The following is a 16,181-nucleotide window of genomic DNA, read 5'->3' as shown; positions in this document are numbered from 1 at the left end:
TTCAAAAAGAGGGGCCTCACATAAGCACCCAGTGAAGAAATAGTTATAAAAACATTTATTTACGTGCTGAGAGAGAGTGGCTGTAAGAATGGATTGTACTCTGAATTTATTCACATCATTTTATTTTGTTTTTCTCTCTGGGCTGTTTTTCCTCTATCAAATATTAATATTAGGAAAGACATTAAAGGACAGATTTCCCTAAGTAAACCTGATGTATTAATATTCACGATTAGGCACTAAACAGATTAATCCTCTATAAAAAGATTTACTGAGGATTCCTCTAATTTATGAGGTCTCCTGGGGCATTTGACATTTAATTAATTTTAATTACAACTTTTGAGGAATGCATCTACTCTGTAGGCAAGCCCTACCTACATTCCCATTTGTTAATTGAAATATGGGCTAAATTATTGTTTTGGTCATTTTGACACGCTCATTGTCTTCCTGTAGGTTAGTTTGGTTTTAAATGAAACCTTCTAGGCCCAGAGCTTTTCCTTTTTCTCCTCCTGTGTTCACTACAACACTCAAAAGATTCGAATGCTAACAGTAGTAATTATAATACTCTGTTGCATATTGGAGCTCTGGTAGCATAGGGGTTACGAATCGGGCTGCGAACCGCAAGGTCAGCAGTTCAAAACTACCAGCTGCTCTGCGGGAGAAAGATGAGGCTTTCTGCTCCCGTAAAGATTTACGGTCTCGGAAACCCTGTTCAGGGTCGCTATGGGTCGGAACCGACTCGACGGCACTTAACAACATTGCCTAGTTTATATTTGATAGGAAGATTATAAACGATTTAAATCTATCAATCATTTATTATCCTTCTTGCTCAGAAAAGCTCTTTCTTCTGAGTCCATGGAAGCAGTCCATGGAAGAATTTAAACAAGAACATCTTTTCAGAGCAACTTGCCCCTCTAGCCTCTGAGCGAGTGAGTGCCTGCTCTCTCCCCTTGGCTTCCCTTGCCTGAGGCGAGGACGGTGCAGGCCATTTCAGAGCCAGGTCTGTTTTGAGGCCTTCTCGTAAATACATAAAACTTGGAAAAGAAAACTATGCATCTGAGAATCCGAATTTTGACTGTAAATCACATCTGCCCTCCCATAATTAATTGGTTAGAGGTTAATTGTATCACCACCACTCTGTCAGTGTAAAACTTGAATTTCTGTTTGACTGGAAATATTCCCTGATAACTATGTGACAGGGTTATGAACTCTTTGTATAAAAGCCTCTTTATAAATACGATTTCTTAAGGCTCTACTGATTTTGTTATCTGGGAGAGGGAGTGTGGGAAGAAATGCACACTACAGGGCAGAGAGCATGCAGAGAAGGCAAAGTTACAAAGTTCAGGGAAGTATGATTACAAAACGCTTTTCTTTGCATCAGTGACATCCTGAATTGGCCTTTTTAGAGAAAAAAAACAAATGGGAAAGGTGAGTCCAGTTTTAGATCATTATCCTCTAGAATATATATATATTTTCTGAATGTTTGTCAGTATGGAAACAAAATGATCTATGCCTGCCTGGGATTCATCACCTACCTTCCAAGTGCGATCCTTGGGACAGGAGCATATGATGGAAAATTTAAAACTGTAAACAGAGAAGTGTGGCCTCCCAAGCAAGGGTCCCCAGGCCCCTTGTATAGGTTGAATTTTTTGTTGTTAAGTGCATCCGAGGAGTGGTTAGAGGCTTTGAGCCTCCTACCTAGCGGTTCAAACTGACTTTATGGACCAATGCTTATCCTATAACGCCACACCAGGACTCCATACGGAGTGAATTGTTGTTGTGGTCAAGTGCTATGGAGTCAGTTCTGACCCACAGCGACCCTATATAGGGTTTCTGAGGAGCGGCTGGTGAACTTGAACTGCTGACCTTGCAGTGCAGTGCATTAACCCACAGCACCACACCAGGACTCCATGTGGAGTGAATACTGCTATTGAAATTCTTCACTCACGTTCCCAAAAAACTATCTAAAAACAGTAAAGCAAAATATATATCATAGTGAATATTCCATTTACCTATCTAAAGTTGTCTCTTTAGTCTAGTTAGCTAGGGGTGTGACAGCATCATTTCTTCTAGAGAAGACAAGTGGAGAGTTGCAAGAAAGAAGACAAAACTTCCTGCAGGTTGTCATGCCAAAAAGGACCCCTAATGGTGTAGTGGTTAAGCACTCATTTGCTAAGTGGAAGGTTGGTGGTTCAAATCCACACAGCAGCTCTGCAGAAAAAAGACCTGGAGATCTGTTCCCATAAAGGTTACAACCTAGAAAACTCTGGGGAACAGTTCTACTCTGCCTCATGGGGGTGGTTGTTGTTGTTAAGTGCTATTGAGTTGATTCCGATTCATAGCAACCCTGTATATGGTTCCCAAGGAGCAGCTGGTGAGCTTGAACCGCTGACCTTGCAATTCAAACGGCTTTGCAGTCTGGTGCATTAACCCACAGTGCCACACCAGGAGTGAGTCAAATGGACTCAGTGGCACCTAACAAAAACAACAAAATCAAAGCAGAAAGCCCTCTCTGTCATATTGTATTGTTTTATAAACACCTACTATCTCTTGGCGTTCTTTTATTCTTTTAACCCTTTGGAAGTCAGACACATAGTGTGTGAATATATATCCTCTGAACCATGAATCAGAGCAGACTTGATGGCAGCTAACAACACAATAGCAAACATCTATTTGTAACCCTACTTTCCAACCATATGATAATTAGCTTGACACTATTAACAAATTCTCCTTTTTTGTTTTTTTTGTTTTTTATTGTGGCTATAGCATACTTGTGTGGCCCTGTAGGATAAGTACTGGACAGCTAGCCTCAAGGTCCACAGTCCAAACCCACAAGCTGCTTCTCAGAAACCCTATATACAGAGTTGCAATGAGTTGGCACAGACTTGACAGCACTTTACAACAACAACATGAAAAGACAGGTTATTGGAGGACCAGTCCCTGGGGAAGAATATCATACTTGGTAAAGTGGAGGGTCCAGTGTAAAAGAGGAAGACCCCCAAGGAGATGGATTTACACAGTGGCAGCACCAAGGGGCTCAAACAAAGCAATTGTGAGAATGGTAGAGGAGCTGGCCGGCAACAGTGTTTCATTTGCTTGTACACAGGGTCACTAGAAGTCTGAGCTGACCTGGTAGCACCTAATAATAGTAATCAAGAGTAAGAAGACCTTTTACACCGATGATCAGTGCTTTACACTATGCCCATTGCCCTCCTCAGTCACGAAAGTTGGGACCATAAAGAGTTGGGAAGGAAAAGGAAGCTTAAATATCTGTTCCAGGAGTGAAGAAATCAAGTTAAACTTCGTAGACAGTGTTCTAAAAATAGTCTCATTCTGTGACACATTTAATTTTGACCAGAGATTGGAGTTGAGTTTCGACTTGTTTGACCACCTTTACTTAGAAACGTGAAGCTTTCCAAAGTCATTTGTTCCATCAGGGGTGTGGTCTTTATTTTAGCTGTTTGAGACACTACCAGTAATGACTTTTCTAGCTTTCTGTGACTGGGGATGCAGCACTAAGGCAGAGAGTGGAAACATGCACTTCACTTCCAGCGTAGGTACGTACGTGCGCGCATTGTCCCTGTTTCTTCCAAGTTTTTTAAAGAAAAAGAAAGGCATGCCTCTCTCAATCCAGCAGCCCTTCTAAGAACTGTGATTTTCTCCTCCTTTTGCAACCAGTGTTCTTTATTGCCTCTTCTCTCACCTCCTACTCTTGGACTCACTGGAATCTAGCTGTTGCTCTTCCCCTCCCTTAACTCAGCCATGGCTGCTCAGATCACCAATGGTCTACTATCACATTCGGTGGGCCTCTTCCAGATCTTTCTTGATTTCCTGACACCTCTGATGCTGTTGTCTTCTTGCCGGCCTCTCCTCCCTCACTTCCCTGACACCATTCACTAGCAGGTCTCCTGTTCTGTAAGTGGTAAGATCCAGACCCTTGTTTTTCTCCTTCTTTTGTCTCCTCTTCGGCCTAACCTTTAGGACTTCCACCTTCTGCTTCTCACCGTGACTTCAGCTTCTATCTCTACATAGAACATGCAACTCAAACTGTGTTTTCAAAGCTGAACTCTGGTTTCTCATACACTCTGTTCTTCTACATTTCTGACAAATGGAACCAGTATTTGTCTCGCCACCTAAGCCTCCAAAGCGGAATATCATTCTGGTTGTTCTTTCATGCCTCGGAAATGTTGTGTCCTCTTCCCCAAGACTTGTCTCAGAAAAATGTCTTAGGAATTTGTTGCTCTGTCTCTGGAGTACAGTCATGTTACTCCCACACAACCATGTACTTACTTCTATTGTTACAGCCACCAATTAGTAGCTTGATTGTGTGTTTGTCTCCCACCCTCCCAACTACTTCCATAGGCTACTCATTTTTGTGTATTCAATACTAGTTCAACCATATATATATATAACTATAGGATAAGCACTCGACTTCAAGGTGAGTGTTCAAGCTCTCCAGCTGTTCCTCGGAAACAGGGTCACTAGGAGTTGGAACTGACTCCAGGGTAGGCACTTAACAAGAGCAATACGTGTGTGTGTGTATATATATATATACACAAATAAATGAACAATACAGATTTAATGAAAAAAGTGAGTAAAAAAGTGAAATTGATTCAATATGCAGCTAAATTATGCCTTGGGGACAATGGAAGTGGGTGGTGCCCCATGGCAGACACTTTTCCTACGTACTTCAGACTCTGTCAGATCATGTCATTGTGTACCATGGTAGTCATTTGTGCCTCCCTAATTTATGCCTCGTAGACTAAAGAAAAGTGGCATTTCTTGAAAGAACAAAACTTCTTCTTTTCATCTCTTGATAAATTTAATTTTATATTTAGTTCTGAGGTTAGCAATCTGCTGCTAGGAAAGTTGTATTAATGCCGGGGTACTGATGGCTTACATTAAATAAGAAGAGAATCATTAATGTTTTAGAGAAGGGAAAGACTTGTGTGAAAAGGGAAGGTGAAAGAGGATTAGACCAGATGTGTAACAGCCAGAAAGAAAATCTTTAGACCAGAGAATTTGCTCATGAAGAAAGGTTGTAGCTACAAATGGGCGTTGGCTCACTCCGGTGCCACCCAAATCCATGCTGTACTCATTGACCCTGTCATAAATAGTAGAGCTTTTGGTACAAGGAGTGTCTCTGCAAACACCCAAGCTACTCATAGCCAGAAATTTCCTATAGCTACGCAAAGGTCAGCCATAATCTGCAAGTGATGGTAGTACTCACCCGAAAAGAAAATGTCATACACAGTTCAAAAAAATTATGATCTGACCTATTCTGGGTCACTGTGAGTCAGAACCAACTTGACAGCACTTTACAACAGCATTCTACTAGGGTGAGTAGCATCTAGGAATCTTTCAAGTTTAGGAGCGGCTATCTAAGACACTTCTGTGGGTCTCAATTCACCAGGAACAGAACAGTAAAATGTAACCAAAAGCACAGTGAAGATGCTAGCCTGTAAGAGATTCAACCTCAACCAACCTCTGAGATCAGGAATATTAGATCACGTCTGGCTACCATCATTGAGCATTCTGACCAGAACCTACAATAGCTGGCCCCAGATAGAATATGGAGCAGAACTCATATTCTGTATTAAAAAAAAAAAATTTAAAAAGGCTAGACAAATTGAGAAAGTAGATAATACAGCGTAGAACTCTCTGAGACTGTCACCCTAAAGCTTTCTTTAAACCTAGAGCCAAACCTATACCCCTGCAACCACAATATCTAATACTATGTCAAAGTGTAGTGGGACAGAGATGTGTGCCAGTTAAGGTCTGCTGGAGCTTTTTTCTTACTAAATTGACACTAATCTAAAGACACTTAGAAAAATTAGCATCCAGTCCAAATAACTTATCAGCAACAAGTTCTACATAAAAATGTCAAGGATGTACAGGTGCCATTTGCCTGCATTTCATGGCATCTTTTTACCTCTCTTGACATTCTGAGTACCATGGTAAGTGACAGATCCTCAAACTCTCCTCACCATTGGTCAATCCAACAATGATGATGGCAGTCTCTGCCATTTTGGCTTTGAGGTGAGTTCAGTGTGGGTGAGAAGTAAGTAAATGTGGACAGTATGTGTTACCAGAGCTCTGAAGCCGTAACCACTTCTAGTGCTACTTGAGATGTAACATTTGGGGCTGGACCTAAGAAACTGGCATTTTGGTGGGGTGAGCATTAAAAATTAAACCTGAGAGAAAGGTAGGAAAGTTTAGGTTCCTGTAGAGCAGAGGTGGGGAACCTTTTTTTCTGTCAGGAGCCATTTGGATATTTATGACATCAATTAATAGAAATTTATGTTGCTATGAAAAAGCCTTCTAGATTTAGTGAACTTTGAGTCCCGCCTGTGGTTGCCTTAGTAGGGCCAGACTACATGACTTTGAGGTCCTGGTGTGACACTGTGGGTTAATGCACTGGACTGCAAAGACGGTTTGAACCTCAAGGTCAGCAGTTCAAGCTCATCAGCTGCTCCTTGGAAACCTTACACAGTGTCGCTATGGATCGGAACCAACTCATCAGCACTTAACAACAACAACAACATATGGCCTGTGGGCCAGACATTCCCTGCCCCTGCTGTAGAGAAACAGAACAATGGATGGGAGACAGGCTGCAGACAGACCTCAACTGGCAGGCAAGTGAACTAGACTACCCAGCAGTCAGATGGGCCCATGGAGCTGAGAAGTGTAGTGATGAAAGCTACATGCTGAGGTTTTAGAATGTACAGAAAACGCAGAACTTCAAAGTTGTAATTGAATAGGAGGGAAAACTGGAAATAGGGAGACTGGCCATCAGCAGTGTGAGTTGCCTTTTATTACCAATAAAATTTGTTTAAAGCAAGCCACATTCCTCTCGGATAAATAGCTGGTGTTGAATCAAATCAAGGAGCAAAGAAAGGTAAAATTGTATAGAGGTGTGAGAAAATAGATAAAATGGCACAATAAACTCTCACTGTTTCCGCGCAGCTTCTGGAATTCCAAGATTTATATTAAGACCTCTAACGAGATGGATCAGCCAGGTGACATCATTGATGGACTCAAGTGTGGCAGCGGTAATGAGGTTGGCCCAGAATCGGACATTGTTTCGTTTTGCTGTGCATGGGGTCGCTATGAGTCGGTTCCGACTCAATGGCACCTGACAACAACAACAACCAGAATGTATCATTTTCCCTATAATATGCAGCATAGTATGACTTGACACAAGTAGACAGCAATGAAGCCAGGCAGAGATGTGTTGTTGGCAGCCATCAGCCCTGCTGCCTCTGAGCCCTCTCCTCACCTGCTCAGAGTGATGCAAGCCACTTGTGTCTTTAAAGATTCCTGTAAAATAGGTGTGTTAATAACTACATTGTTTACAAACTGAGATTCTCAACTATGTAACCATTCCAATATTTTCTGTGTCTTAACTTCTGTTTTGAGGTTTAGTTGTAAACCCTCAGGCAAAGTTTACCTCCTCACTTCTGTTTTGAGGTTTAGTTGTAAACCCTCAGGCAAAGTTTACCTCCTCACCACGTGCCTCTTCCACATGAGCAAACCTTTGGGACTGCCCAATTATGGAAGAAGGGGGCAGAAAGGAGCTCTTCCTGGTCTTGAGGGCCTGTCTGTGATTAGAAGGAAGCACAGGAAGAAGAGACCTCCCCTGGGTTACATTCTACTGCAGACTCCCAGGCCCTGGGCCAACCAACTGTTTGAAATTAAAATAGATATTGTAGCTGACATTTCAGACGATTCCTAATGAACCATCCTAGTTAATGACTAGATCCAAAATTTAGAAATTCTAATTGAATTCAACATTAACTCTGTTTTCCGTATGCCCCACCTTACCCCAAAATTTGTAAAGTGACTAAGTGTTCATTTTAAAGTTCAGAAGGTAATGGTCAGATGCCTTATCCTTTCAGGTTTCCCATGATTCTTATTACAGTGTGTATAAATGAAACATCTATAATAAAGTTGCACATCCTAGAATCTATAGGCTTTCCCTGAGAAAGGAATGAAACACGGTTGGCTAATGCACAATTTATTAAAAAGACGGAAGATAATGCAAAATATAAACCACCCTCCCACCCCACCAAAGCCAGTGAGCAGGAACCTCAGTTTCCTACTTGGTTCTCAGCTGCTTAAGAAGCCCCTGAAGTGGTGTGCTAGTCTCCCTGGGCTTCCTGAGTTACTCTCTCTCCCCTTTATCCACTTCTTCCTAGGTTTTCTTTTCACAACCAGTCACCGCCTTTTTAAAGCCTCATTAAAGCTCCTTCTGCCGTTTTGTTATGGTTGTTAAGTGCCATTGGGTCAACTCATGGTGACCCTGTATAGGATTTCTGAAGAGCAGCTGGTGGATTTGAACTGCCGAACCTGTGGTTCGTAGTCCAGTGCTGAACCTACAGTGCCACACCAGTGTAAAATTGATTTTAGCCAGAAAAATCCAAAAGGGGAAGCCTGTAGCTAATGACCAAGAAAGCCTGTTGCTCAGGGTGTCTTATTGTAGCTTAAAGGATTTCTTGAGATGAAACCTTCTTTCTTTCTAATCCACTGAATCACGGTTACCTGGGCTGTGAGTCTCCAGGTAGAAGGATGATCCCAGCCCCAGGAAGAAATATACGAAGTGAGACTATTTAAATTGCTTCCATTTCACATAGAAAGGTTTGCCAATCATTGTGGTCACATGACCTTTCATCTGGTTTTCTTTGGCAAGTAAATCAGGCCTGGGAAGCCAGCTGGAGGCCCAGTGTGTAGGTGGCAGAAACTGTGAAACTTAAAAATTTTTCTTGTATGCAAACCTCATACCAAAGCTAATGGGATCTTGGACTTTCATTGTCTTTATTATCCCAGAGGCGTTGAAGGCAAAAGTGAAAAAATTGATAGGAACATATCCTCAAAGCAGACAAAGATACTTCAAAGCACAGCAGGAACTGGCCAATTTTTACCTCATACTTCAGGGTAGACAGACAGAACCAGGTATAACACGCCCCCTGCTGCCTGACACAGAGAAGTACACATAAAATGTTCTTTTCATGAAAAAGGCATTTAGTCTGAGTGTCTAGTGAGTGGACAGCAAACTGCAGATCGCTGATAGTGGAAGGCACAGGTCACCTCCATCCACTCTGGTGTGAATATGAAAGGAAGGCAAGAACGTTAGAGCAGCTCCTATAAAAAGTACCCCTTTGTGGGAAGAGCTGCCTCATTACTCTCCTTGCAGCCTTGCTTCTCAAAGTGTGTGGTGCTGTGGGTTAATGCGCTGGACTGCAAAGTTGGTTTGAACCACAAGGTAGGCAGTTCAAGCTTATCAGCTGCTCCTCAGAACCCCTATACAGAATCGCTATGGGTTGAAACCGACTCGACAACACTTTACAACAGCAACACTTTGCTTCTCAGAGTATGGCTCAGGCACCGACAGCATCCGTCTCCCCTGGGAACCTGTTCAAAATTTAGAGAGTGTCTGAGACCTCCCTCCCCACCCCCAGACTTAACTAAATCATATTATGCATTTTGGCAAGATCCCCAGGTCATTTACATTTGTATATGAGAAGTCCTGAACTTAGCTCTAGAAGGAACTTTAAGTCAGAGAATGTCTATGGAGAAGGTCCATGGTGTTGGATCAAATGGAATGGAACTTGCACAATAAATAAAATATAACTCAATAGGAAATGGTCATCTAAGCCTTCACTAAAGAAATATCATGATTGCTTTGCTTTGTGTCTTTTATTGGTAGTGGTGTTAAGTGTCATCTAGTCAGTTCCAACCCATAGCGACCCTGTATAGGGTTTCCAAGGAGCGGCTGTTAAGCTTGAATCACCAATCTTAGAGTTTAAGCCAACATTGCAGTCCAGCGCATTAACCCATAGCGCCACACCAGGACTTCATGTCTTTTGTAAGTCCTCACATTTCACTAGCTCTTTAACCAAATACCATTAAGAGCACACATTCTTTGCTAAATTTCAGCAGGTACGGATGTTTCCAAAGTAGTTTCTTTCAAAATCAGCTTGTCCCAGCAAATATTTGATAGGTGTCCTACTTTCTGTCTTGTGGTTTCCATCCTTCTTGTTTGCTCCAGTCTTCTCACTTCCCCACTCTCTTACTGTGCTACTAGCAGTGACTTGACTCTTCAGGGTCGAGCTGGCCCCGGTGGCATTGTCAGTCTGTTGCTAACCCGGAGTGTTCTTTTCTGCGCCAGGTCAGGGAAGAATGCCGGCTCCTGAACGCCCCACCTGTTCCGCCCCGAAGTGCAAAGCCTTTGTCCACAAGCCCCTCCATCCCTCCTCGCACAGTCAAGCCAGCGCGGCAACAGACTCGTTCTCCCAGCCCCACCTTGTCCTACTATTCTTCAGGGCTGCACAACATGTAAGTCTTCATGCCAGGTCCCACGTCAACGAGGTTCTCCTCGTCAGCCAGTTCACGGGTTCTTGAACCAAAACTTAGGTAGAACAGTGGGAGTGGAAGTGTGTTTTTGTTTTGATTTTTAAAGGAGTTTTACTGGGAAGGCATAAAGGGAATCTGGTTAGGTTTGAACTAGGATGGTAGTCAGTGTCTTCCGAAGAAAAGATAACACAAGAATCTCTGAGAAATGCAGTCATTAGGCCAACTGTGTTCTCTTGGAAAGTAACCTGTAGCTGCCATTGGTTCTCACAAACCAGCTTCTAGTTCTTTCTGCTTTGACTTTGGCGCAAGCATACGGGTACCACCTTCAACCAGGACCTAAAAATGAAAAAGTCCCGTGACTTTTCACCCAGTACAGGAATCCCTTCTTGATCATGGCTGTCTGGTAGCCCTGTACTTCTGCCTGGACCCTTCCAGTCTATTATGAGCGCATTCATTTGCAATGTAACTCAATCCATTATTGGCAAAAGCTAATAATTATTTTTAGAAATCTTTCATATTATTGAGTTGAAATCTGTCAGGTAACTTTCCACTGACTATTTCTTTTGTCTGAAAAACAAACATAGGTCCACCCTTCTTCTTTGTCACCCTATGAATATTTGAAGTCCACTATGATGTAAGCCTTCACTTCTCCAAAAAGAAAACAGTCTTAGTTCATTCCACTATTTCCCTTGGCATTGCTACCTGACCCCTCATGAGCCTGGTAACCTACCTCTGAGCACATTCTAGTTTCAGTGTTGCTCTTAAAATATGGCACCCGGAGCTGAATGTGACTACAAATGTGATCTTAAAGTTTAAAGTGGCTCTTCTTGCAGGTATTTTTTTGTGCTTTGAACATTTCGATCTTTATGCTAATGTTATTGACTTGTACATAAATAAATCGTAAACAGCGAGCTGCACACTTCATTTGAAACCTTTGTTCCTGCTTTCCTACCTATTGATGGAAATAGCGTAATGGATAGTGATAATGTAGTCACATCACTACAGCACAAGGCTGACAAGCACGGACACCCATTTGCTGCTCTTTCACTCAAAACTTGTCCAATGCAGACATCACTCATTAATCACGGCACCTGTTGATGCTCAAGCATGGCTCAAGAACTTTTTCTTCATAAAAATCCAGGCATCCACTAAGTAATGACGACCTTTTCTTGTTAGTGTCTTTTAAAAGACGTATGCCATCTCCACTGTAGCATTTTAAATCAGTATGTCTAGCTCCCTAATTGCCAAGATGTTTTATTTAAAATTGTGTTGTTGTTTTTAAAAAAAAGAAAAAAAAAATCAATGATGTTAGTGGGTACATTTTTGAATACCTGATAAGAACATTTTTCCCTAATTACTTATATCTCCTCACAAATTACATCTGTGGAAAATGAAAGGCTTGGGATTTTGGCTTTGATACTTCACTAATCCGTTTCTGTGTTTGCTTATTTAAAGCAGCGTTACTAAGAGTGACACGAGTCCTTCTGAAAGTGCTCCTGTGTCCTGCTATCCGTGCAACCGAATGAAAACTGATTCTGTGGAACTGAAATCCCCGTTTGGAAGCCCCTCTGCTGAAGCTCTGTCATCCAGGCTCTCGTGGCCTAACCATTATATGGGAGCATCTGAAAGCCAGACTCGGAATGATTTCCTATTGGATCCAAGCAGGAGCTATAGTTATCCTAGGCAAAAGACACCAGGCACACCAAAGAGAAACTGCCCAGCACCCTTTGATTTTGAGGGCTGTGAGCTCTTAGGCAACCAGATTGAACCCAGCTCAGTCACTGCAGAATTCAGTAACTGCATCTCTGGTTGTCCCAAGTCAGCAAGCTACTCTTTGGAGAGCACTGATGAGAAGACTCTTGCAGCTGGCACAACAAAACAGAGTGTTTCATGCCCTGCCTTACCCCCACGGGCCCCAAAAGCAGTGGAAGAGATAGCTGCATCGGAAACATCTCCTTTGCCTCTGAAGATTGATGGTGCTGAGGAAGACCCCAAGTCTGGGTCACCAGACCTCTCTGAAGACCAGTATTTTGTTCAAAAGGGCATGCAGGACATCTTTTCTGTCTCCTATCCCTTTTCATCTCCACTCCATCTCCAGCTGGCCCCACGCTCTTGTGGCGATGGTTCCCCTTGGCAGCCACCGGCCGACCTGTCAGGACTCTCTATAGAAGAAGTGTCCAAGTCATTGCGGTTCATTGGTCTGTCTGAAGATGTCATAGCATTCTTTGTTACTGAAAAGATTGATGGGAATTTGCTCGTCCAGCTGACAGAAGAAATCCTCTCTGAGGATTTCAAATTGAGCAAACTGCAGGTGAAGAAGATAATGCAATTCATTAATGGCTGGAGGCCCAAAATATAGCCAAATAACCCCGGCTAGCATGGACCAAAACTGGTAACTGTGTGTGCTAGAAGGGGTGGGCTGGGACGTAATTTCATGTTTTTGCACTATAAACCTTCTCTGTAAATAGGAATGAGAGACACTCTTACTATGCAGATTACGTTTTTGAATGGTAAACAGGCTATTTTGTACATCAATAAAAATGCTGTACAGAACACTGAGAGGTGTGCCTTGTACGTCACTCAACACCTAACAGCTGCTAAAAGGAAGAAGGCATGTTCTGAGAATTCATTCTTACCAAAATAGGTTTATGTGAGAAGGTATAATATTTATTACAAAATAGCCAAAGCTGAAAGACATTAAAAAAAAAAAAAAAAAAAGCAAACCGTTTTGAACAATAATTCCCTTCTTTGGAGATGGGGATTGACTTTAGACATTTAACTGTATTCTGTGCTCTGTCATTTTGATTGCTGAATGCTAATTGTTTTACTCTTGTGCCTGAAAATGTTAGTGATATGAAATGACACTTTAATGTTATATGCTTGGTGGGGGAAGCTTTTTAATCAACGACTTTTTCCAAAATTCATCTGTTGATGGAGGTAATGTGACATCTTGAAAAATAACACAGATCACGACCACAATAATTTATCTATAACTGCTGCTAATTTTATTGAGCAGAGGAAAAATTATATATGTGTATATTTAAGTATACATAATACACCCTCACTTGTTTTATTTAAAGCATCATTCTGAGTTTATTTTATATAAAATCTGTTCACGTTCAAATGTCCGTTAATATTTTAGGGCTGACAAAATTGACTCTCTTAGGAATGGGGACAGAATAATTCCAAAGTGTCTCAGAACCCTGTCACTTGAAGTTGAATCTTGTTAGTCTTCAGAGCTGAAGACTTGGAACCATCATTAGAGTCTGTATTGAAGAATTAAATTTTATTTTAGGCACATTATAAGGCTGGTTTTACATATTATACTTCCATGGCAATATCTGGGGAGATGACAGTTTTTGCCAGATGATCATTTTTCTCTGGTTTGAGTGTCCTATTCCCTGGTGTCGGATGATGAGAGGTCTGCAAAGCGTTTCTTAGAGCCAGCCAGGTGTTCTTAACATGCTTTAGGGGAGTTCAGAAGTCAAAAAGATACCATCTCCTGTTAGGGTATGCACTATATTATATCTGTAGTACTTTTTTTTTTCCCCACAAGTCGTTTTTCCCCTCTTCCAAAGAAAATGCTTACTCTCTATTTTTATTTCTGTTTTATTTTAAAAATTCCAAGATACTAGCCTGCTCATTTTTGCTAAATGTGATTAAATATTCCAAAATAAACGCAGTGCCGTCATTCTTTTTGAAGGAATACCTTAGACAAGTTTACATTTGAGCAAGGCGTCATCCAAACAACCCTACCTCCACATCAAGGTCGGCCCTGAATTCTGGACGTAACAGACGTGCGGATGAAACTGCAGCCTGTGTGCTGGGCAGTTCAGCCAATATCACGTCAGTGTGGCATGCAGGATTCAATAATAACTAAGGCAAGATATTGTGATCTTTTGGAACATACATCTACACCCAGTCTAATGTTGCAGATCTTATGTTTGTCCTGCGCAATATATATTTCATGACATTAAATTTTAATCTGTCTCGTGGTTAAAATTGATACCTAACAAACAGTTGCCATCAAGTCAGTCCTGACTCATGGTGACATCAAGTGTGTCAGAGAAGAACTGTGCTCCATAATGGCTAATTTTTCTGAATTGATCATGAGACCTTTCTCATAAGCATCTCTAGGTAGACTCAAACCCCCAACCTTTCAATTAGCAGCCAAGTCTGTTAATATTTGCACCACCTAGGGACTCTTAGTTCATGTTGTTGTTAAGTGCCATCAAGTTGGTTGCAACTCATAGCAATCCTGTATAGGGTTTCTGAGGAGCAACTGGTGAGACTGAACCGCACATCTTGCAGTTCAAACCAACCTTCCGGTCTAGTGATTATCCTGTACCTCCCATCATATAAATACTACACTCTAGGTCAATATAATACTCCAAATCAGAGCACCCCTTGAAAATAATGGACACATCTGTGAAGTTGTTTAGAATACTGCATTCACATGACCTAAGACCCCTCAGTTACATTAATGTTTAGAAAGCATCCTTTTAGGGGAGGGGCGAACCCCTTAGCAAACTAACCCCTCAGAACTTTTCTTTGAAAATGAAAGCACATGATGCAATTGAAAAGCTGAGTCTGTTTTAAAACACTTGCTACTTGGATACAACTCTCAAATTCAGAAGGAGGAACAGAGCAAGGTTTGGCTTGCTATGAAGTAAACAAAATATTACAATGTACTCTTTACCTTTTCCTTTTGGTTTTGTCATTTGCAAAACATTACACAAAATAGTTTCTTGCTTTTTATATTTTGTTTTGTTTTGTTTGTCTTATGTTGATTGGCCATCTGGAGATCCTCGAGGGCAGGGACGGGACGGTGGCCTTTCTTTCATACAGTCATTCATTAAACATTTGTGGAGTCAGGCATAACTATGTTGGTACTGATTGTACATGACTGGAAGAAAGACATTATTTATATTTGAAATCACAGTTCCTGATACTGCAAATGGATGTTTAAGAGATGAAATCCTTTGGGCAGTTGAATGTATAAAGTTAAGTGTATCTGTCTTTTTAGAACCTACAGATGAGAACAATGGCAATCTCTTTCAAAAACAAGTGTCAAGCACCACCAGACCATTAAGACTTAGAATAGACAAGTGGCCTTGTCTCCCACTTTTCATTTTTGTTGTTAATGTTTTTGTTGACGTGGAATTTTTTTTATTGTAATAATGTATTCTATCATCTCTAAAATTCAAATAAATACAGTCACGTCATGCCATTCCTGAGCTGAATACCTGTCTGTAGAAAGTAACTAGACAAGAGTTGGTTAGACATGATCCTCATACCCCCAAGAGAACAAGAAATGCAAAATAGAGGTATTCAGAAGATGGGACCTTCTCTTCTGGTTTTGCAGTGGAAAGCAGTCATCTAACTATCCATCTGTCAACTATCCCCACAGCAATACCTGCCCTTACAAACCAGCTCAAGATTACCTATCTGCTGGCAGGCCTCTGCAGTCCACACACTGACCATAGTGCATGGACTTTAAATGTCTCTTTAAACAGAGTCCTTTTTTGGATCCTTAAACTCATGGCTAAAGTCATCACAGCCCTCATCTGAAAAGAACCAGCAGCGGTAAACTAAGCCAAGCAGGTAACATGGATGTGGCCATGTTAGTAGGAAGAATTCAAATACTCACAGGTCAGTTCCATCTCAGAATCCTATAAATGCTTGCAAGTTCTAAGTTGAGCTGCTCAACTTTATGAACTGTGAAATTTACACATACACTTTTGGCCCCACACATACCATTCAAGTTTATGAAAATGCAGTGGGTAACTGGTAATATTTATTCTTGTCTCACGTAGAATAAATGCAAAAAC

The 16,181-nt window shown here is 41.5% G+C and overlaps 1 protein-coding gene across 2 annotated transcripts in view; it reads left to right on the top strand.

The window, feature by feature from the left end:
• The window catches only part of GAREM (GRB2 associated, regulator of MAPK1), a 248,827-nt gene extending 234,990 nt beyond the window's left edge, over positions 1-13,837 (top strand). Inside the window, exons 5-6 of one of the 2 annotated variants that reach the window (XM_006835048.1) lie at positions 10,166-10,332; positions 11,809-13,837. In XM_006835048.1, the coding sequence (XP_006835111.1) occupies positions 10,166-10,332; positions 11,809-12,709 (1,068 nt within the window). In that variant the 3' untranslated portion in view covers positions 12,710-13,837. Of the gene's footprint in view, positions 1-10,165; positions 10,333-11,805 lie in introns of both variants that reach the window. The other variant, XM_006835047.1, reaches the window with a different exon arrangement.
• The last annotated feature ends 2,344 nt before the right edge of the window (positions 13,838-16,181 follow it).

The sequence above is a fragment of the Chrysochloris asiatica genome, unplaced genomic scaffold, assembly GCF_000296735.1.
Source record: "Chrysochloris asiatica unplaced genomic scaffold, ChrAsi1.0 scaffold00015, whole genome shotgun sequence".
In the NCBI taxonomy this organism is placed as follows: Eukaryota; Metazoa; Chordata; class Mammalia; order Afrosoricida; family Chrysochloridae; genus Chrysochloris; species Chrysochloris asiatica.
This window is presented reverse-complemented; position numbering and strand designations above follow the sequence as displayed.